At 40.5% G+C, this 23292-nt stretch overlaps 1 protein-coding gene across 1 annotated transcript in view; it reads left to right on the forward strand.

The window, feature by feature from the left end:
* KIF13B (kinesin family member 13B) overlaps positions 1 to 23292 on the forward strand; it is a 93977-nt gene that overhangs the window by 62987 nt on the left and 7698 nt on the right. Inside the window, exons 26-37 of the mRNA XM_026040895.1 lie at positions 2674 to 2703; positions 4228 to 4327; positions 4617 to 4743; positions 6249 to 6304; positions 7682 to 7806; positions 8770 to 8946; positions 10557 to 10649; positions 10956 to 11108; positions 12039 to 12116; positions 12758 to 12811; positions 17843 to 17960; positions 18520 to 18656. Of these exons, the coding sequence (XP_025896680.1) occupies positions 2674 to 2703; positions 4228 to 4327; positions 4617 to 4743; positions 6249 to 6304; positions 7682 to 7806; positions 8770 to 8946; positions 10557 to 10649; positions 10956 to 11108; positions 12039 to 12116; positions 12758 to 12811; positions 17843 to 17960; positions 18520 to 18656 (1248 nt within the window). The remainder of the gene's footprint in view (positions 1 to 2673; positions 2704 to 4227; positions 4328 to 4616; positions 4744 to 6248; positions 6305 to 7681; positions 7807 to 8769; positions 8947 to 10556; positions 10650 to 10955; positions 11109 to 12038; positions 12117 to 12757; positions 12812 to 17842; positions 17961 to 18519; positions 18657 to 23292) is intronic.

Raw genomic sequence — 23292 nt, forward strand, 5'->3', positions numbered from 1 at the left:
TCTTTCAGAAAGTGCTGTGGAAGAGCTTTCTGTTGATCAAGAGAGAGACTAGACGCCTGGTGGTTTGAGGGCCATCTCCCAGCTTTCCATAATCTCTTTTTCCCTGCTGAGACAGTGTGCTTCAATATGTGTCTTCTCCCCATTTTCCTTAATCAGTATCAGTTTTGCATTTTTGAGGTCTGAAGTAGTTGAATTTGTCTCCAAACCTCAAGAATCCCATATTCCCTGCAAGCGAGAGCATAAAAGGAGGTTTTCTTCCATCCTAAAGATCTCTTTAAAGATGGAAAACCTGGTTTCTCAGGAGTATCCTAGGCCAACTATCCCTTTTATTTCCCGGTTCTGTTTATGTTTGTGACTCTTCTAGAGCAGGTACACTCTTGTGGAGGTTTCTCCAAGGACTCTTGTCCTAAGATGATGGATTCATTCCTCGTTAACTTCACTCGAAAGCCATGGCTGTGGTATATGAACATGTGTTATATGCACATAAGACACAGGCCCCTGTTTAGCCCCTTTTCTGGGTAAACGAGTCCCAGGTGAACATCCAGTCTGTCTCATGCTGTTTCTCCCCCAGATCATTTCTGATCTGTTGACAAGTTTCAACTGTATCTGGTAGAGCAATCCACAAAGTATTAAGTTGTTTCAAGAAGAAGGATTGTACTTAAGCTCTTCTTGAGAGAGAGACAGGCTAGGGAGCTGTCTCTGATGCTCATAACCCATGGGGGAAAGAGATATTGAAAACAGTGCTTTGTTAGCATTGGTGGATTGAGAACTGACTGGATGGCAGAGCTCAGAGGGTTGTGACCAGTGGCACAAAGTCTAGTTGGAGGCCTGTARTTAGCAGTGTCCCCGAGGGGTCAATCCTCGGCCCAGTCCTGTTCAATTCATTCATCAAYGACCTGGATGAAGGGACATAATGTCCCCTCAGCAAGTTTGCTGATGACACCAAACTGGGAGGAGTAGCTGATAGCCCTGAGGGCTGCGCTGCCATCCAGAGGGACCKGGGCAGGCTGGACAACTCGGCGGTGAGAAACCTCATGAAGTTCAACAAGGGCAAGTTCAATGCCCTGYRTTTGGGGAGGAATAACCCTGGACACCAGGACAGGCTGGGGACTGACCTGGAGAGCAGCCCTGCAGAGAGGGACCTGGGCGTCATGGTGGATGACAAGGTGAMAATGGACAAGATGACCATGAGACCAGTGTGCCCTGGTGGCCAAGAAGGCCAACAGGWTCCTGGGGGRCATTAAGAGCGTCTCCAGCAGTCCAGGGAGGTGRTTGTCCCCCTCTACTCAGCCCTGGTGAGGTCACATCTGGARCCTGTGTCCAGCTCTGGGCTCCCCAGGACWAGAGGGATGTGGAGCTGCTGGAGAGAGTCCAGCGCAGGGCTAYSAGGATGATCAGGGGCCTGGAACATCTGCCCTAKGAGSAAAGGCTGAGGGAGCTGGGCCTGTTCAGCCTGGAGAAGAGRAGGCTGAGGGGGSACCTGAGCAGTGTCTRTARATACCTCAAGGGAGGCRGTGAGGAGGGGGCGGCCTCWTTTCAGTGGTGGCCACTGATGGGACTAGAGGGAATGACCACAAGCTGAGGCACCWAAAGTTCCCCAGGAACTTAAGGACACAGCCCTGTGACACGTGCTRTAGGTGACCCTGCATATGCAGGGACGTTGGACCGGATGATCTCTAAAGGTCCCTTCCAACCTTAACAATTCTGTGATTGTATAATTAGTTCTGCTTACAGYAACCCTCAGTCTTGAATGTGTGGATTTTAAGTCTCCATGTTTGCATTTTCTACGTCTTAAGTGAAACAGTATCTGTGGAACTCAAGATTTTCTGAAAGCTTAATCAAAAAAATGCTGCTTCTGTATGACTTTTTATTTTTGACTTGGCTAAATTTTTACATTCATCAYTGACATAGACTCCAGGGGCTTGTCATTATTAAGACAAGTACTAACTCGGTGCAGATTGGCATCTGCTTTTTCATTCACTGGGAGGGATGACAGCCACACTTACTCCCATTGCAAACAACTGCGCTTGTGGCACACGTCAAGAGTGAAAGGTGGTGTCTCCCATCAGAAAACAACAGAAATCCAAGTGTCAGAGGTCTGCGTTGTGACTGGTTTATGGCAGACGGTGTTATTCTGTCTTAAAAATTGGCTTAGATGTTTACAGATTTTGTTCTCTGCTAAGGCAAGTTTAGCTCAGGTTTTTTATGTCAGATGTTGATTTTCAGGGCCTGCTGTAGTATTTCTGAGCAGCATGAGGTTTCTTTACTGCCCAGGCTCAACAGCTTCCAAGTTGTTCAGCTCTAACTACCATTTTTACCYAGGGAAATTCAAATATTTCACTCTCTTCCGATTAAGAATAATTCTAGTAATATATCTGGTTTTGTTTGTTTTTGATGCTTTTTTTTTTCCATTGTAATAGTTGTATCTTTTTAATTTCCATGTGTGGATCGGTTGATAGCAATAAATCTTTGGTACCCTCCCAGACCAGCTCATAAAGGAAAACTTGATAGCAGGGGATAAATGTCACTGTATTTTAATTCTGTGGTCTTAACATTGCTAAGCTTGGGCTTCTRTTGAAGTCACTTAAAATAGTTGCTCCTTTTCCATTCGGTATCTTTCCTTGCTGTCACAAAAAAAAAATTAATTACATGGCTTTCTATGTTTTGGCCTAGGAAGAAGAGGATGACATGGACAGTTATCAGGTAAAAAAAAAAAAAACAAAAAAACCCACAGTTCTTTCTTTCTAGAAATGCAGATATTTTTAGGTAAAACTGTGTTAGAGGAAGATTAGCATTTTTATCTTTGCTCTGCTGATGGGATATATGGAGAGTCTTTTCTCAGAAGAGAATTAAAGCCTGAAGACTGCGTAAATTGTGTGCTACAAAGCCATGTGGTGAGTCGAGAGGGCTAAAAAAATGATGCTTTAGTGTGTATTTCTAGTAGAAAATCCARCTGCTTCTCCTTTTCTGCATTTGGGGGAAGGGGTCTCCCTTCGCAGCAAGCTGTGGGTAAGTTAAGATTTTCTACATTAAGAGCAAGAATAAGCATGGTGCTGTTGAAGATGTAATCAAATTCTTCGTGCTATTTCATCTTACAAATGGGCTGKGTGTGATAGCTGGTGTATAATGCATAATAATGGACCTCTGGGCAAGCAAGGATACCATTCCTCGAGTCCTAGGAAGACAGTGAGAAAATTACTGAAATCTAAACTTTTTTTTTCCTGAAGTATATATAACATCACAGCTCTTTGAGCCTTGCAAGAGACCTGATGAGACACAATGTCTGTGATGCATTTTCACCTGCTAGTGAATAACTTGAACAAAAGCACATMATCATCATTGTTGTAGACCTCAATTTGGGTGATGTGAGCAACAACAGATTTAGCTTTAACATTCTCTGACAGATTCTAGGGTACTTCTGAGGGTCTCCAGGTGGTTGATACAAACATAGGTTTTAGTCTWGCCTCCAAGCAATTTTCTTGATAAGATATTTGCTATAACGGGACTCCCCAATATTGTAGAAGTTAGTGAATTCTAGACTGTTTTGGAGACAAAGAAGATTTATCAAGTGAAGTTAGCTTAGCTGAGTGCCGAATGGTACAAAATATCCGCTTGAAAATACCAGTTTCAGGTTGGCAAGCAAAAATTGTATTAAGAAAGATGTGGAAAAATAGTGTCAGACATATAAGGAAAAGCTGAGATTACTAAAATTGTTCAGTCTTGATGAGATCTGCTAAGCCTTCTCTTCTCAATGTCTATAAATGAGAGAGAGTAAAGAAGTAGGAGCTGGGCCTTCCTTAGAATCCACAGAAGGGATAAGAAGCAGTAAGAAAAAAATGGAATACAGGAAATTCAATTAAAAATAAGAAAAAAAAAAAAAAGAAAAAAAAAAAGATTAAAGGTGAGAGTGGTCAGAAACTAGAGCAGGTTCCCCAGAGAGGTGGTGGATTTTCCATCGCTGGAGTTACTCAAGCCCTCAGCAAGCTTCTAAAGTTGAACCAAGCTCCCTTGAGGCTTGGACTAAGAGGATTTCCAGTGGTCCCTTCCAACCTCAACTATTCTACAATTCTGAAATAATGGGTACGAGCTAAGTGGTTTGTTTCTGKCTTAATTATCTGTTCCTTGGAAGCAGGATGAGCAGAAGGACTGGAGAAATGGGTAAGCCACAAGCAGGAAACRTTGGCTTTCCTTGGGTCAATATTTAACATGACATTTTCCTCTTCACAGGATAGGGATTTGGAGAGGCTGCGTCGGAAGTGGCTGTGTGCCTTAACGAAGCGCCAGGAATATCTTGATCAGCAATTGCAGAAACTTGTTGGGAAACCCGGTAAGCAAGTTATTATTAAGGGTGACTGCAGTAATTGGTTGGGACATACATGTTCACACATTTTCTCTTATTATATTATAAAATCTTAGACAGTGAGTTATTGGAGGATTAATTCTTTGAACTTGCTAGTAATTTGCATGCAGAGAAACTGGACATGGAGGCCCATGTAAAACTGTTAATCATTCCTGTACACTACCTGTTCTGTTACAATGATATATCTTAAACACACGAGAAAGACACGGAATAAGAAATGACCTCTCTTGTCCTGCCTGGCATCCTGCCTTTCCAGATAAAACAGAAGATGATGCGGATCGGGAGGCACAGCTTTTAGAGATGAGGCTAACCCTTACTGAAGAAAGAAATGCTGTCATGGTCCCTTCTGCTGGCAGTGGCATCCCTGGAGCGCCAGCAGAGTGGTATGAACATACATTGCCATACACCAGCATGAATGTAAAAATGATGCATGGCTTGAAGTGTTGCCGTTTTTCACTTGCCCTAACCTGGGCTCCGTATGCTGCATGAGCAAAGTTGTTAAAATTACTGCTCTTGCTTAAAATATTTTATTAGGTTGTGTATTTGAAATCCAGAAATGCTATTTAGTAAACTGTATTCTTATTGATCAGAGCGCAATTACGACCTTCAAAAGAAACGCAATCAATATTTATTACCACTGCTCTTACATTAAAAAAAATTAGCTAATATGTTAATTACCTAGTTCATTCACTTAAAAGGCTGCTCCGTCATAATAAAACTGCATCTACAGGAGCATTTGTGCTCCTGGTTTAAGCACAAAGTCTGTTTAGTCAGCAAGTGTGGCGTGTAATTTTCTAACTATTAAAAATAGTAAATTATGCTAAACTGAGATCACCATAGCAGCTGTGAGTAACAACTGCAGATAAGGAAGCAAGGCTGTTTTGCTTCTAACTTCTTGTCTCTAGTTGCTCTCAACTTTCTGAATTTTTATTTTCTGAGCCAGCCTCTAGCCATGTTTTTGATGGAGCCAAGCGTCGTGGAGTTTCAAGCTGGGGTTTGTTTAAAACTGGTACTGCTGAAACATAGAAATGTCAAATACTTTATTAGGGATGCTTATGTCAACTTTCATGTTGAAGTATTTGAGTTGATTTAAAAGCACTAGTCGCTGGAGAGGAAGAATCTRTTTTGAACACATTTGCAGCAGTGTTCAAACTGATTCAAGCACCTTACACCTTTCATAAGACTCCAGCCTGCTCTTCTGCACCCTGAATTTAGTGGGTCCATGTTGGTGGTTGGTGTGATGGCTACAGCCTTTCCACAGTTTAAGAATGTCTTTCATGCTTCATACTAGATTTTAGTGCATCATTACTGTTGTGAAGATTATAAGTACAAGGCCAGGGAATATTTGATTTTTAAAAACAAACAAAAAACCACTCGTATTACTATTTCATCCACATTATGAAAGATGTACCTTATGTGGCTGTTTTGACTGTGAAATGTATGTGTTTCACAAGATAGAGTAACAACAGTGTAGTGTGGCAGCATCAGTGTTGGTTTAAAAACTTCAGTGCTGGATTTTCTGATTCTAACTTCTGCCTTCACTGACATCACTAATGCAGAGCTTTTGTGTTTAATAGATGTGCATGTCAGAGTAAATAAATTTAATTTTGCTATTAATATTTTAGAGGAAAAGAAACATTTCTGAAAGCAGGGGGTCAGAGAAAATAATAATTGTGAGAGAACTGATGTGTAAGAAGTATCGAATTAGTTGGCTCTCCCCAAATCTGCAACAGTAAATTAAAATAAAGCTGTTTGCCAGGGTTATCATTGGCCTGACCTACCATTGCAGCTATAGTGAATGTACAGTAGCGTGGGCCTGTGTCATAATGTACATGTGCTGGGTAAATCTGCATTTAAATACCACTGTTCTCCCCATTTTACATTGCAGGACTCCAGTGCCTGGTATGGAAACTCACATTCCTGTGATTTTCCTTGACTTAAATGGTAAGTGCTTTTTAAAAGGGCAGAGTGCTTTGAAACCAACTTTGTATAACGAGTAACATCCTATTATTTGAGTGAGCTAGTAAGACAAAGAAATGCCTGGAATGACAGGTAAATTCATTTTAAAACGTACTTACTTCATTGAGTCAAATTATTTAGTGTTTCAAAATGCACAGCATTACATATGGAATTAACTATTCACTTTCATAGTCCCTATATTGTGCAGATATTTAAGAAGTAAAAGAGAAATAGCAGAAGGAGCAAACCTGCGGATTTGAGCAGCAAAAGCCAGTGTAAATGAAAAATAATCATAGGGAGTGCTTCTTCTGGGGTCTTATAAGGGTATAGCACTGATACTATAAAATATTCTGCATTAATGGCTTAGAAGAAGATGTGAAGTCACTGGATATGTCTGCATATCATAAAAGGGAGGTGTGAAGACCTTTGGTTTTGCAGTGTGACCTTCTGGCTTTCCTTTAGTAGTGTTTGCTTTAGTACATCCAAATACAAGGTCCAGCCCGAGCAATGTATTCAGCAGACTTTTTTTTTTTTTTTTACCAAAACTGAGAAATTATAGCCAAGAAGTTGGCAACACTGAAGTTAGTCCAGGGGTCAGCAGTGGCCTTCAAAGAGGGCTAACACTTGGATTAGAAGCATCAGGTAAGAGTATGAAGGTGGCATTTTGCCTGTTGCAGTGGCAGGTTTGCTGTGATTACATTCATGGCATATGTATCAATGAGCTTTTGGGGATACATGGAATGGCTTCAGAGGGGCACTAGTTAATAATTTATCAGTTGTGAGAGACTCAAGCCAGRACAGGTTGAATTTCTTCTCAAAGACTAGATTAAGGATTTGTTTGATCACAGTCTAAAAGTACTGTAGTTTTACTTGCTCAACCAGCAGATTATCTTTATTTAAAAGAAAAAGGGGGCGGGGGGAAGGAAAAAAGGCAAACTAATACCAAAAAAGCAGTGTACTTGGTACAATTGAGCAGTAGTACTGCTAATATACCTGAGGACAAGGAGAGGATGTTTACAACTGGCGAAATTCTTCTCTCCCCATAGTCTTTTGCCTCCCTCTTCAATATCTGCTGCGTTTGGTTGTAATTACCTTGCTACCTGCTTCAGACACAATTAGAAGGTCCTCAGAATAGAGGACTTCAGAAGGTACAGTTCAGTCTCTGTGTGTCCAAACACGTGTGCACACTTTCTCTATATAGCACTCTATAATTAAAAGCAGGAGTTTTTCTTATGTGGTTAGAATGCAGGTATCCAAGCTGGCAGTTGGTGATGAAAATGTGAATTAATGACTTCTGCGATGTTCTTTACAGAGGTAATTGCTTTGTGTCTCCTAACCTTCTCCATCCTCATTTGTTTCTAGCTGATGACTTCAGTTCCCAAGATAATCTCGACGACCCAGAAGCAGGTGGCTGGGATGCTACTCTGGTTGCGGAAGAAGAGGAGGAATTTTTTGAGCTGCAGATTGTAAAGCATCACGATAGTGAGGTAAGCAGAGATGCAGACTGGAATATGTAGCTCAGGAGTCTTTTAGCTGTTCTCTTGAGAAGTGAAAATACCAAAAATGGTCTATGAAATATATAGCACATCTCTTAAATGGCTGGGTCTTGTTTTCAAAGAGTATATGATAGGAATTGAACCATACAAAGGAAAAGAAAATTCAAGAGTATTCCTTCACGTAAATCTAGGCATTACAAATGCTTGCAATTCTGAGYTTGTATTAAGCTTAAACAAAAACCAAACAACAACAACAAAAAGAAAACAGACTAATTGGAATATTAAGGTCCACCACTGGCAAACCAAACAGTCTGAACTGTGACTATTTCGTGGTCTTAGAGGAGCTTTGATCCTGATGATCTTTGGGGTTTTTTGGTCGTTGGTTTTGTGGTTTTGTTTTAAAGCCTGGAAAGATTTGCTGCCAGGCTGTGGTTCTACTGACTTGAAGATATAAACCTTCTGCAAAATTTGTATTTTAACCTTCAAGAAAATTCCAACTTTAGCTATATTCCTGCAATTGCTTCAGCAAAGTTGCTTCTTTGCTGAAATACTGAATGGGTAGTTTTCATGTAGTGTAATGGAGGAACTTCATTGCAATCTCCGTTGCTTTCTGGCTTATCTTAATAAATTAGGCCAAGTGATCTTATAATTCTGCATATTTTAACATTTATTTGTATGATGTTGAAGACTCAAAGATCTTTCTTCAAGGGGAAATGTTCCAGAGTTTAAGCAAGTTGGCATTTTTAATCCCAACRTCTTCATTTGGCAGACTAACGTTGATTTTTTTAAATAGCCTCTTCTAAAACGCAGGCATTTTTCTTCATAGGGAGTGAACTGGAGAAGCCAGTTCTCAAAATTTATGTATTATGTATTTTTGATAATTACACTTAATTAATTACAGTTAATTATACTCCTAATTATGCTTATTAGAGGATACGTTTTTTTCCTTTGCAGGTGAAAGCAGAAGCCTCCTGGGACTCCACAGTCCACGACTGTATCCAGCTCAGTAAAGGCACAGCAGCAGATGAGAGGGTTTATCTTATCGTGAGAGCCACCGTCCAGCTCAGCCATCCTGCAGAGATGCAATTAGTGCTCCGCAAACGAATCTGTGTTAACGTCTACGGCAGACAGGTCCATCCTTTGTAACTCCTCACATTTTCACTCGGCCCTGTGTTTGTCAGGAAAAGGGTTTGGGAAATAGGCCACTGCTACTTGCAACGCACTGCTGCTGTGACTCAGTTTCCTTGAAACTACCTCCCTCTCTCCCCAAGCAAGGGAAATACATAAACTTCTTGCAGGGGCACTTCAAAAGGACAAGTAATCCTTGCAAGATCTTCACTATTGTGCATGATGATACAGCCTTTTTTTCCCTAAAGGCTCCTGTGTAACATGGAATATGAGATTGGYTTTGCTTTTTTGGTATTATTTGTGTTAATGACTCAGTAATTGCTGTGCTCCCAATTGCTGAAGAGCAGAAAGAGTTAGTGCTTCGTGAGGTTGGAGTTCATATTTTGCAAAAAAAAAAGAGCATCAGAAGAAATCAATGCATTTTTCTATTCCTACAGCATGTTCCACTTTACTGATAACTGTATATATATAAATATGTATCCAGGTATAACCATTCACACTCTATAAAGAATAACTAGCAATAGTTGAAGATTAGAGAAAGGATTCCTTGTGTAATTTCTCAAAATGAGTCACTCTTGGTCCTTTTTAKTTTCCAGTTGGCTTATTCCCTTATGATACTGTGTAGGTAACAGCAGGATGTTTGACAAATGGAAAGCGGTTGTGTTTCCATTTGCAACAACCAGTCCTGAAATGTATTTTATTCTTGAGGAAAATGATGGGAAGACAGAGGCTGCTCAGCATTGGGTGAGAATCCAGCTTCCCATAGCAGTGACGATGACAAAGCAGGAGCCCTGATCTGCTCTTCTGCTTGCCTGCTTGTAGTTGAAATGTGGAGCAAGAGCAGAAGAGAAGCCTTATAGGCAACTCTAAACTGCTTTTAATGTTAGGAAAAAAAATAACAACATTGCAGCTCTTGCTGCCCTGGTTAGGCAAAAGCTTTTTTCTGAGGAAGGCAACAGAGATTTTTTTTATCATGTAGAATAGGAAGAGCCTCTTCAACATACAAATTGAGCCTGTCGATAATTATAATTGTATTAAGTCTTCGTCAATTCTCTTCTCTACAGATGTAGTCAATGATGCTTCCTAGCTGTTTTCCAACCCCATAATCTTCAGCTTTCTTGCTAGGTTTCTAAAAACCCTCATCGATAACCTTTCCTGGGTGTTTGTCTCAGCAGCATCTTTGAATGACTCATCTCTGCATTAATTCAACAGGCCGGTTCTTAACCCTGCAAGGCGCCAAGTCAGCATAAACAATGGCTGTGCCCCCTTAAATCATTCTTCATAACGATCTCTTTGGTCAAGAATTTAATGCCTCTGCTTGTCAATATTCAAGGCGAGTCACCTAGAGCGCTACAAAAAAAAATCTAGAACTAGCAAATGCTTCATGTGCTGGTTAAACGGGCACCTTGCAGTGAGGGAAGTTAATCCTGTTTCTGCGTGTGAAATAGGGACAAAAGTGATTTTGCAAAGATTTTGCTGAGATCCTTGACCCTACAAAAATGTTGGCTAGTGTTTGGGTTTGAGCTTCTTCCTGTGTAAACATCTTAAAACACATTTTTCTTTAAAAAAAAAAAAGAAATATTTTCTTTTTTCTTATTTTTTTCTTCCTGCAGGGCTTTGCACAAAGTTTCCTCAGGAGAATGTCCCACCGAAGTTCAATTCCTGGCTGTGGTGTCACCTTTGAGATAGTCTCAAATATTCCAGAGGTGAATAGGAATTCAAAATATCTGAAGCTGGCTACGAGTCTTGTKTTTGCTTGTTTTGAGCATGTTCTTTCAAGCACAAACTATGATTCTTATAAAAGATTAAGCAAATTTCTTTACATGCTGCCTCCATAGTGTCTCTCCATATTCTGTTAAGTCAGGATCTCTTTGCTTAGGTCCTTAAAGAAGCATTTTGAAGTACTTTGTATTAAGTCTGTGGGAGGGGAGAGAAGAAGGGAAAGAAAAACAGGTAGATGAAGTGCCTGAAATTTAGGTAAGATGCATTGGCATTTCTTGGCTTTCCCCCAGGATGCCCAAGGAGCCGAAGAGCGGGAAGCACTAGCCAGGATGGCAGCAAATGTTGAGGATGCAGCCTCGGCCGACTCCGAAGCCTATATTGAGAAATACCTGCGGAGCGTCCTGGCTGTGGAGAACATCCTCACCTTGGATCGCCTGCGCCAGGTCTGTGGCCAAGGAACAGCAGGGAATGCCCTTAGTGAGAACCCTGCAAGGCCCTGGAAATATTTCCCTAAGTGCCCACAGTGGCTTTAAAAAAAAAAAAACAAAATGACCACTTCACTACATATTTTTCCCCAGCTTTTCAAACTGTGCTGGTGGCAAAAGGCCAAAGGAGCAAATGTGCAGGGCTAGATCTCTTTGCAGAGATGATGTTATTCRTCTGCCCGCAACACAGACAGGACTCAACACTTTATATTAAATGCACTGTTGTGGGGGCCTTAGTCTGTTCTTTTTTGTTCCTTCTTAAAATTGTGACTCACTAATTATGGTTGGAGTTTTTGTTTGGTTTTGTCTTGATTACAGTTGTTGTCATTTTGCACATATTCCACCCTGGGCAAACCAGACCTGTCAATAAAGACAGGGAGTGGGTTAATCCTAAGAACTGTAACTTGATCTGTTTACTGGGAAAAGCACAGGAGAGGGAAATGTTTATTGAATGTATTCTGAATATGAATTATGCAAGCACAAAAGAAAGTTATGCAAAACAAGCCAGAGTATTTGCCTGCCCACTATAAATTAATGGTGAAGTGCAGTGCACTCTAACTATTGGAAGCAAGTTCCCTGTCATGTGTAATTAGTTTAAAGGATTAAAACAGGAGCTCAGCTAGGAAAAGGAGCCTAAGTCTTTGCATCTGTAGCAGTCATGTCATGGATTGAAAACCAGCTGTAAAATCCTACCRCTGTCAATCAGCAAAGTACTAGATGTTAAAATTTGTCCACTAKTAGACTTGTAGCTCTATGTTATGTGCAGTTTTTGAAGGCTGTGCAATAAATGTTGTTTAGAGACCTTTTTCACATATAGCCTGAACTRCCCTGGGATAATTGGAGTTGAGATTTTTTTGTTTCTGTGTTTTTTTTGTGTGTGGTTGGCAGGAAGTTGCTGTAAAGGAGCAGCTAATGGGAAAAGGAAAACTCTACCGGAGGAGCCTGAGCTCTCCCAATGTGAATCGGGTGAGTACTCAGTGCACAGGGAGGGCAGCAAGTCCAGCTCTCAGGTCTAGGTCCCTATAATGCCAGAGTCACAGTGTACAGCCATGAATTACCTTATTCTTGATCCTTCTATTTGCCTGTGCTGTTTATGAGTGTGTAAATTGCTAAGCAGAGAGAAAACCTGCAAATATGAATAATTTTGCCATACAGACTAAATGTTTAAGGCATCTACACAATCCATGCTGTGTGAAAAAACAGTGTAAAACAAACGCCTGCATTTTTTCCTGAAGGCTTTTCATCAAGTTGAAGATTTTTCATCTTCCCTAGGTTTGAAAGCAAATTACAAGTATTTAATAAAGTAAGCTTTGCAACAGCCTTATGGGGACATTATCTTTTCCTGTTCAGAGCATAGGAAAAATGAGACACTTTATTGTCCAGATTCAAATGTTTTGGTGGAACTAATAATGAATTTTTTTTKACTAAATTCTCTCTCCTTTGTAGTTAATAGCCAGAACTTTGTGTTATGTCTCTTGGCTTTCAGTTCTGCTTTAACTACAAGATGGTTTCTTGTCACTCTTCTTTGTTTTTGTCAAAAGATATTTATATTTATCAGTTCTTTAGGTTATGTTAAGAAATAATTTTGTTTACCTTAATCATTTCAGCTTTCTGGAAGCCGCCAAGATTTAGCTCCCCCCTACAGCCTGATCAGTAACCGGGTAAGTATCTGAAACCTTCCTAAGAAATAATCCGTAGAAAAAATATATAGGAATTATTTTCATTATGCCAGTCGCAGGGACATGTGACAAGAAGTAGCTGTAAAAGATGGTACAACCTCGTGCTCTTTATATCCTTGAGGCTATTCCTGTGATGTGACAGTTTGGGAATTGCAACACTAGGTCTGTCTGGGACCCCATCCCATCCGCTGTGGGATGATTTGAGGTGATCACACCAGGTTATACGTAGCCACCCATTACACAGAAGTTTATCAAGGAAAATGTTCTCATTGTCAGGCCTTAGCTCTTCCAAAACTTTTATGTGCTCGGAGACAAACCTTTCAGGTAAGGAACTAAGTTGGCCTTGCAAGGAAGTCCAGATCCACCTCCAGGATAGAGCAGTGCAGGAGCCTCTGACCTTCACGAGGGAAACCAGCAGTCTTCAGCTTCAGAAAGCCCATTGCGCTCTATAAAAATAACAGTACAAATGAAAAGTTTTTCTTTAAAAAGAGAAAGATTAAATTTAAACTTATTTTCCGAAGCCTAGATAAACTGAAGTGCCTTCTCCTGATAGATATTCTGCCCAGCATGCATGTAGTCATTTGAAAAGGGAGAATCTGATGGTGACAAGGCATTTTAATGCATAATGCAGTTGCTTGGAATAATAGAATTTTGATGTAGTGCTCTAGCATTGGTTGCTAAATATGCTACATTTGCTCCATGTGGAGAATGCTAAAATACGTGCAGGTGATAAAGTGCTTATAGCAAGTTGTATATGGAGAGAATTGCAGAATGTTTCAATATTATAGCTTTTATTTCAAATATTAAAGATCTAAGTTCTTAATGATTTTTTGTGTGCTTTTTTTGTTTTTTTTTTCTTCTTCCCTTCCCCTCAATAATTTCCTTCATTGCATGTTTTCAGAGTCCAAAGGTCCCAGCAGAGGTAATGCATTAGGTCCACCTAATGAGTGAGATAATCGTCTTATCTCACTATAAAGTTTATTTTGCTCACTTAGATGCTTTTACTTCCTGCTTTAAAGATGCTGCGGTTGGTGTCTCATTTACATAGTACATGGCAAATGAGGTTTTCCATTGAAAAACCTGCCCTTAAAGCAGTGTGGAACTGGTACAAATGAGAGAACATTCTCCATCTTAGTGCATCTTATGGCTTCTTGCAGATCTGTAGCTTTTTCCATCCCTTGTTACACATTTCTGTGGACATCTAAACATGATTAGGGTGAAGTGTTTCACAAATGACCCCASGTAAAAGAGCAGATGGACACAAAAAGCAAGGAAATACTTGCCAGCGATGTAGACATCAGCTTGGAGATCAGATGAACACTGAGAGTTTCTTCCATGTCTTTTCCCTGACTTCAAGGYTTTCATCGGATAGTTACCTTTTGATTTCTGCAAAAGAGTGAATTTAAATTAATATCAGGGCCAGGTGAAAAGACATTTAGCTTTTGTATCATCTTAACGCTCTCATGRGAATGATTGTCCCTCTAGTTGTACCAAGCTTTGGTTAATTGCAATTAATTGGTAGTGGTTCGCATGGGATTTTGCAGCTTTTTGCTTGTTTTTTTTTTCGTTTAACCACTGACAAGCACCCTGTACTGCTGTAAGCTGGTGCTAAACTTGTGTTGCTTATGCTCTTGCTTGCAGCATGCTTCATTTCAAAGTGCTTGTTCTAGGGCACTAAAGGTGACGGGACTGCAAACTGCCCCGGAGATAAATGGAAGATTTTGTAAATGGAAGGAAAAACTACAAAATAGGAAATGCTGCAAAAACTCATAAATGTTTCTATAGCACACAGACATCCTAAAGCAGTGATATCAGTCCTATCTATTTTAGCATAAGGACTCCAAGAACAGCTTCAGCTCAGCTTGGATCTTCCTCTCCTTAACTTTTATTCCATGACTCCATTTCCCCCTTTGATTTTAATCACATTATTCCCTATGTTCTTGCTGTATCTGCCATGGATTTTAGCTTTGTTCTTTCTTGAGTCTCAAAGTTGGCTCTTTGATAGGGTTCTTGAGTCTCATTCCTGTATTTATAAAGGACCATTCATACTGTTAAGGCAATCAGTACGGACTATACTTTAGTTATCAGCACTACGAATTGCCAKGACTCAATTCCTTGCAAACAAAGAGTATAAAACAAGTTGGAATAAGAAGGAAGGCAGGGAGATATCTTCTAAAGTAGTTTCAAATGACAGTGCTGTGTTTGTCTCTTACTAGGTTAACAGAACTGTGTGTGGTTTTACCTGTGAGTTTTATTTGTTTGCTTAAATGAGGACAATTTAATTCTGTTCACAATGAAAATATTCAGAATTTGTTCTTGATGTAATAGCTATGCAGCCTGTGATACTTGTGTTTCTTTTCTGAAGTGCCTGGTGGTTTGTTGCTCAAAAACTTTGTATCCAAAACCACAGAAGAGGTCGGGATGGTGCAACTTAACCTGCAGGTTTCACTAGAAACCAGAGGTTTTTCACCAGATTGGAGTTGTGCAGATCAGTGGAAATAATCTGACTTTCTGATTCACTAGAACTGTGAGGACCTAAGGAACTTGGGCTGAAAAAATGTATGAAAGTCATTGTATGCTTTTTCTGTTCTTCTATATTTCTTTTGCTTAATCTCACGTCGTTTTCTCCAAGTCTGACATCAGTACCRGGCGACAAAATCAAGTGGTATTTCAGCATTCTTTGAGTCATGTACCAAAACACCAAATATTCTTCTGTTTTCTTTAGACTTCTTCAGCATCGCTGAGCTGGGCCATCCAAAGAAGGCAGAACTGTATGGAGATATTTTCCTCTTCTTGATTTAAAACAAACTCTTTTCTCATGTTTTCATTTTCCTCCTGAAAACCAATCCATCAGTGAGAGTCAGAGGAGACTTCAGCAACCTGCTGAAAGGGGAGGACAGTTTGATCATAGCTCAAAGCCTTTGGATGGTTCCACGCTAGAAATGTCTCCTGCAGAGCACAAAATGGTCAAAATGGCAGGATAAGAGAGCAGTCTCCAAAGCAGGATTTTGAATGAATATAAGTGGGGTAAGATTGCRTGAGAGAAGGCCACCTGAAAGAGACCTGCACTAGCTGAAACACCACATTGCAGGAGTCTGAACAAGATTTTCTGTGCAGTAGAAGAGGAAAGACTTTGGATGCCTTTGGATATAGGATGTAGAGTTGCAGACCAGAGATAATACCCAAGCATKGGGCTTAAGGTATGAGGAGAAGCATTCAGTTATCCACACTGATAAAGGAGGAAGCTTTTCAGAAGGGCTTAAGGCCCAAAGGCTTCAAAAATACAAGACTAAACCAAGTCTTGRTGAGACTGGTATTCCAAGCCTAGGTTACACCAGTTTTGACTTGCCTTCAGTCAACTCTACATCCCCACCGTGGTGGTTCCTCACAGAAACAGAGCTTGTTGTCTCTCTATMAAATAACACGGTTGTTATCTGGTCCAAAGACAGGTGCTGCTCAGCAAAAATGCCTTTTACTTGTTATTCAAAGCAGGATTGTTTCGATGGGACTAACTTATAGATCCAAATGGAAACGATTTTTGCTCTGGGCTGCTCGGTGTGACCTTCAACCCATTGGAGAAATCTATTTCTCCCATCCTGGCTTATTTATTGCCCGTGAAACATTCAGAACTTCAAATTACAGTTAAGATTAGCTTAGCTGCCTGTCACTTTCCCGTTCAAGGTCAAATTATTGCCTTGCATCCAATAGTGAGAAGCTTCTTGAAAAAGGTACCCTCTCCTCAAGGGAAATCCATAAAATCTGGTGTCTGGCACCTAGCAGATCTGTCCACTTTTGKACTCCTGATGTTGTATGTTCGCTGTACCATCTAATTGTCAAAATACTTCTGTTTGTTACCTCTTTTAAAAGAACAGGCCAGATTCAGATGGAAATAATGCAGACAAATGCAGGTATCATATAGAATTTGGACAGATAAACCGCATTTCACCATTGTTTAACTGCCTTGGCACCATCTGTCTTCACCACCTCTGCTTCCAGAGCAGGGAAACTTTCCAAAGTGCCAGGCTTGAGGGCACCCTGATTACCTGACCACGACAAAGCTTTTCCAGCAGCCATCAAGACTATTTGTGGCATTTGAGGCCAGGCTGTTTTGATGCATAGACTCTCTTAAGTGGATATAGGATTGCATTAAGATCTCCCATAAATTAAGTCAATTAGCTCCACGTAGCTTTATTAGAACAGACTCTTCAGCAGTGCTTGAGCAACTGCTTTGAGAGCCGTTGAGAGGGCTCCTGTATCAGAAGTTTGCAGAACACATGAACTTCGGTGCCTGTTTTGCAGCACCACACACCTAATTTGGAGGTCYGTTTGGTACATGGTCCTGATCTCCATTGAAACTTCTAGCCGCACAGTTTGGGGTGGAAGTTTGGTTCTTGCACTCTCACAGATAGGAAAATCATACGTTTCATCTTTGCTAACCATGTCAGAACTCCAAGACATCCAAGAGATGTATTCCATCCCTTTTCTTCCAGTCTGTTAAAAAGCCATGGAGCCCCCACAGCTGCTTCCTCCTCATCTGATCAACTTGTCCATGCTGCAAGACACAAACAAGCTTTCAGGTCTAAGATTGTATTTATTTTCTTGTTTAGAGCTCTGCTTGTCCTTAYCCCTTTTCTCCAATGATGTCTACATCCAAGTTTCACCACTGACCACTTCAGATACCCAAAATATTTAGGACTTTGGGGCAGACAGTACTCATTTATTAGCACCCCATCATAAGGTACTCGACTTCCAGAATACAGCTTTGCAATGAGTGATATGTTTTAGGCTTGTGAATAGAGACTCTCTCTGTGCCTTTATGCTGCTGGGAGCTGAGGATCTTGGCAGGATTGGGTCTTTCAACTAAAAGGGCCTCAGGGGAAGGGTCTTTCCTCAGCTCTGCTTGTTGTGAACTTGGCAAAGCGGCTGTGCGAGCCGGCAAGTTGCATAAACGTGGCAGCACCCCTGCTAATATACTAGCTTTGCAAAATTCACCCTTTCCTTTCTCCTCTCCAGGGCCGGTGGGAGAGCCAGCAGGATATATCCCAAGCTGTCGCAAATTCCAGTACAGGAATTAGCCCATCTCGTAGCTCCCTGCCAGGTTCTGTGCAACAGAACCACTCTCCTGATCCAGGTAAGGCCTTTCCTAAAGCTCAGTCAGCTCCAGGGAAAATACAGTGGAATCATCTCAGCTCCTGCATGGCAGGTAAAGCAGTTTCCTCTCCAAAAGCAACTTCCATGGCCTTTCCTCACTGGGCTCTTAGCTGTGTGAATATCCAACAGTCCCGACCGTCTGCCTGCCTACTGCAGGCAGCCTTCACCTTAGAWAGGATGCTAGTTCTGCAAAGTGGTAGATGCGCAGTGCCTAGAGTTTTCTGGGAACACTGAAAAGACGATTAAGCTTCACTCAGAAGCTTAATTTCTAACCAAAAGTTAACTGGACTTATAATATTTTATCTGTTACTTGAGTAAAGAACAGAAATATATGGTGGCTACAGGTTAAACCTTACCTAATTTCATATATCCCTTTCAAGGAAGGAGAAGGCAACAACTGTTTTTCCTTTGACAGTGCTTTGATCGCTAGTTTATGTCCCTCCTTACAGTTTGATTAAAGTAATAATAGTTTTAATAATTTTCTCGATGTTTCCCTCCTTCCCCAAAAGCATTAAGGAATCTTTTTTTAACTTTTCCAGCTGGACTTGGTAGCCTTGCAGCTTCCTACCTGAATCCTGTCAAATCCTTCGTGCCTCAGATGCCCAAGCTGCTGAAGTCTCTCTTTCCTGTTCGAGATGAGAAGAAGGGCAGGCAGACCTCTCCTCTTGCACAGCAGGTAAAGAATTAAATCCAACAGGCTACGCTGTGATACTGGTGAGTGCTGTTAGACTCGCTGGCAAAGGGTTTTTTTATAAGTTGCTGCAGTACAGGCAGAGCTTTTAGTCGTAGTAAAGCCCTGTGATGCATTTCCCCTCCGTTCTGTCCAGAGATAGTGGAGCTGTTTAAACTTATTGATACACTCAGCCCACTTGGCTTTTGAAAAGTGCCAAGTGTGCTACCAGTGTGATTTATGGTAATACCCCTTGCAGCAACAATAGTGAAATTTATGAAGTGCACTTAGTGTTGTTTGTGTATTGCCAAGTGGAAAGTGTAGGTCTRTTTTTAATTGCTGATTTCATTTACCATCCCCCTTCAGCTCGTGTCACCTTTTTCTGCCTTTTGCTCCGGGTAATTGGGTTTGTTTCCCTTCCTGTCTCCACCATGTGCCAGAAAAGCCTTGTAGTTTTTTGGATGCTGTGATGGAAAACGCCTGGTCCACACGTGGCTTCTCTGCTCTGAATGGCAGCAAATGAATGGTCAAGCAGACTGGACAGCACGATTCTTTTAACAGGAGCAAAGAGATGAAATACAGAATCCCAGTACAGTGAAAGTCCCCTTCTTTATATGAAGGGCTGTATTTATAAAGGAATAGTACTCTGTTATCTGGAAAAAATGTTAGGAAGATAAATCTGGAGTCAGATCTCAGTTGATCAAGTTTGTGTAAGTCCATTTGGTCCSTGCTTTGTTTGAGCATCCAGTTAACTCTGCTCCATTCCTGTTCACCAGCTTAGAGAGTGGCTTATGTGTTTCYCATAGACCTTTCTTAACTCTTCATATGCAGAGAAATATTTTAAGGGATATCCTTCCAGAAAAATCTGACATCCCCAAACATCCTTTTTTTGTGGTTGGATCTTCTTCATTCTRTTCACTTGTTTGCTACAACTAAACCTACCGTTGCAAGAACCTCTGTGGTTTATTAGGTGTCATTTTGTTAGAGCAGAAGCGCAGCAATATATTAAAAATAATTAAAAAAAAAAAGCCATAAAGACATTAACATTTAAATATTTTTCTCTACCTTACTACAGAGCTAGCAAAAATAAAAATGACAGGTTTAAAATATTTTCAAGCTGAGTGTGGGTTTGTTCTTCACACAGTAATAAAATGAACGTGTTTTACTTCCAAATCTTACCTAATTTTATGCTTTACTTTTTCATGTTACCTTCCTCTTAGAACAGCCGTAGTGTTGAGACTGGAATGGTGTTACTTTACTCATCCATAAAATGGAGATAATTCAACTGAAGGCAGTGCTTTTTCTTAAAGGTATTTGGGTATCAGAAGATGCAAATAGGGGCTCTTTACAATTTTCTGTGAGAGCCTTTCACAACTTCTTGAATTCTCGCTGAATCAGAGCGCTGAGATTAGAAACGAGGCCCAATTTCCTGCCTCTAGTCTAACCACCTGTTCCCACTCCTTCCTCCCGTTCAAGATGAGCCTTTTATTACTTGTCTTAAAGTCAGTTTTTAACCTAGAAAGGCATCCGTTTTGGGGAATTTACATTATGGATTACTATGGCAGCTAAAACAGTTGGGTCATGACCTTAATAGGAACCTTAACAGTCCTTACTAGGAGGGAATGCCATTTCTGTTTTGTTTTGTTTTTTAAACTAATGTATAAATACATATATTTATACAGTAATTGTACTGTGCTAGTTCTGGTTTGTACTGGGGAGCAACTCAAGGGTTTTCATGACCTCTGGATAGCTATAATGAAAGGACATCTTAAAATTCCTACAAGTTTGAGTGCTTTTAGTTTTGAAATAGAAGGGATTGTGCGATGGAAAAGCCACAGGAAAAGATTTTTTTGGGAATCTTGAAAAATGCAGCCCGATGCATCTTAATGCTGTGAGAGAAACTCCAATATATGGTGCCAAGGGACATAACTGGAATGTGTAGGGTGAGAGCAGGTGATAAAATACAAAAAAACACAAAGAAGAAGGGAAGCCAGAAGGGTAATTTCAGCTGCAACATAATCTAACTGCTCTAACAGGGAATTGAGGGACTTCTACAATGAACAAAGCTGGAATACGGCAGCCTATGAACTGTCTAAAATGTAAATGCTGCCTTATTTCTGGGGAAGTTAGCAACAAATCGGTAGAACCACAGAAAAGGCACAGAAATTACTAGAGGACTGCTTTCCAAAGAAAAGGGAAGGGTCTAAATGATCTTCCCCTGGCTAAAAGCAAATGAGTAGGTAGGTAATAACAGTCYTTGGACTATAGATGCTAAAAAGGTGAAAAAAAAGGTGCTAAAAAGGTGAAAAAGGTGCTAAAAAGGGGGTACCTTACTGCTTTCCCTTGGCTCATCCAACTTAATTGAGTCAAAGAGAATTTTGTAAGCCATTGCTGGGCTCAGTTTTCAACTTATATCTGTCGCTTTGTATGAGAACAGTCATGTAAAGTTATTAAAATCTGCTCTGGGAAAATGCTGGTGGATTGCTAGCAAAAATACTAGCAAGTCTCTAGTATACTATGGTAAAATGAGCAGTTTGAGATGGCCCTAGGACTGTGCCAAATGCATTAGTTTTGTTTTGCTGCATTTCCCTGTTAACAGCGTCTTGGCCCTAAGCTGCCAGGGGTTTTAGTGCTTTGGAGTATCGTTTCCAAGGGCGCAGCACTTAACTTCCCTTCAAAACTTGCAGAAAAGGTTAAGTTGACCGCGACCAAGCAGTCCTTGGAGTGGATAAACGTGTGTTCCCTCTTCTCAGTAAGTAGAAGGCAGAGTTCTCATCTCCTGCTCTAAAAACACTCATTTTAGCAACCTGTTTTAATCATGGGCCACAGCTTAGGCTGGCGGTCTTCGAGTAGACAAGCACGGACAAAAACTCTCTTAACTGGATGCTCTTTCCCTGTTCTGTTTTTGTTTTGTTGCCCGAGTTTCCAAAACGCAGCCACATTCCAGGCAAGGTGCTTGGCAGTTGGCAAAATTGCTGTCTTTGACCTTCTGATGCAACTTTAGGAACTAATCTGGAGAATAATGAACCGCAATTAATGAAATCTGCTCTCGTATTCAAGTGTGTTTCTCAGACAGCACATAAAATAATTGAAAGAACTTCCTGCTCTCTAATTAGTTAGATTGAATTAATTTGGCATAATAGGATTCTTTATGTAACTAGCAGAATGGCTTCCGATGAAGCTGTTTATGTACCTAAAAGATTGGTTTCTGATGAAGCTGTTTATATACTTTTTAAGTTAGAAAATGCCTATTTTCTCCGTAATCTGCTGCCTTTAAATTAATTGCCAGTACTCTGTAAATAAAAATGCCAACAATTTAAACCTTTTTGATTGCAGGAGTAGCTTTTTATTTTCCTAATCTGCTCTTTAAAGGGCTTAGCATTGCAGTGAGCAAGATTTAAAGCCTCCCCAAGCCTTAGTGCTGATGGGGAGAAGTTTAAGATACTCGCTTAAAATATGCAGGTGAGGGGGGAGAATCGGTTTCATCTATCTGTGCTTAATTATATTATGTACATGCTCTTGAAGCTTGTCTTTTTTATTAGCGTGCTGAGGCTTTCATAGTGTGCACCAAGCAGAATTACTGTTCTTTACCTTATGACCCTGTTGATCCCTGGGAACTGCCTGTGTAATTACATTTTAGGGCATCACTGGGTGCTGCCATTAAAAATGTACATATTAAAATCTCGGGTTCTGTTTTTTGACATTGCCCTAGCAAAGGCAATTTCTTCTGGCCAGCGTGCGTTTGGTTAAGCAGGCTTTGGTCACCTTGATGTTTAGGTACCTCCTCAGATGGTAAAATGTCTTTTTGTTGGCATGTGGCTTAAAAGAGAGATCCTGAGTCACTGCCATCTCTCCAAAGCTCTTATTTGAATCTCCATGTGCTGATATAATTTATCTTTGTTTGTGGCCTAGAAAGGCAGACACATGAYGGCGACGAGAGGGCAGCTTTCAATTTGTTCCCTTTCACCTTCTGGTGCAGACGTAGTAATTAATCTGCAAAATAATGAAATGCAGGTAATGAAAAGCCATCTAAATACACACAAGCCTCTTGATGGCAGTGGTTTAAAAAATACCACTAGTTCCATGGATGGTCATGGCCCATAAAAATTGAAATAAGTTACATCCCTTAATCAAGTGTAAAATATTTGGCCTCGTAGGACCTTCTTTTGAATCTAGAAGGGGCTTTTGTCAGAGTTTCAAGTGATGAACCATTTAGATGCTCTAATCAGCAGAGCTCACAGATGCTCTGTGGCCAGCTGAGCTGCTACGTAGCTAATTCTTGGGACCGAGTTGTTAGTGTTTGGATTTCTTTATGGCTTCAGTTCTCCTTATCATCCTCTTAAAAATACTTTTTAATGAGAATTTGTGTGGAAAACTGTCTTTTAAAGTTCTGCGAGACAACCACTGAAACTTCTTTCTAAACTAACTGGAAAACGATTACGAATTACCCTTTTAATCTTTCTGCCTGGAACTAGGAATGAAATCATTTAACTGCATAGGAAACACGGTATGTTTAATTTTGCATAAAATGCATTAGAAATGTGGAATTCAAAAGTATGATTACTGGCTGAAATGTTCCACATATGAAAGGTGAAATAAAAGGTTCTTAGTTTGGATTAATATTTAAATGCACAGTGTCTTT

Source organism: Nothoprocta perdicaria, unplaced genomic scaffold (genome assembly GCF_003342845.1).
Source record: "Nothoprocta perdicaria isolate Ctin4 unplaced genomic scaffold, notPer1 scaffold_101, whole genome shotgun sequence".
NCBI lineage: Eukaryota > Metazoa > Chordata > Aves > Tinamiformes > Tinamidae > Nothoprocta > Nothoprocta perdicaria.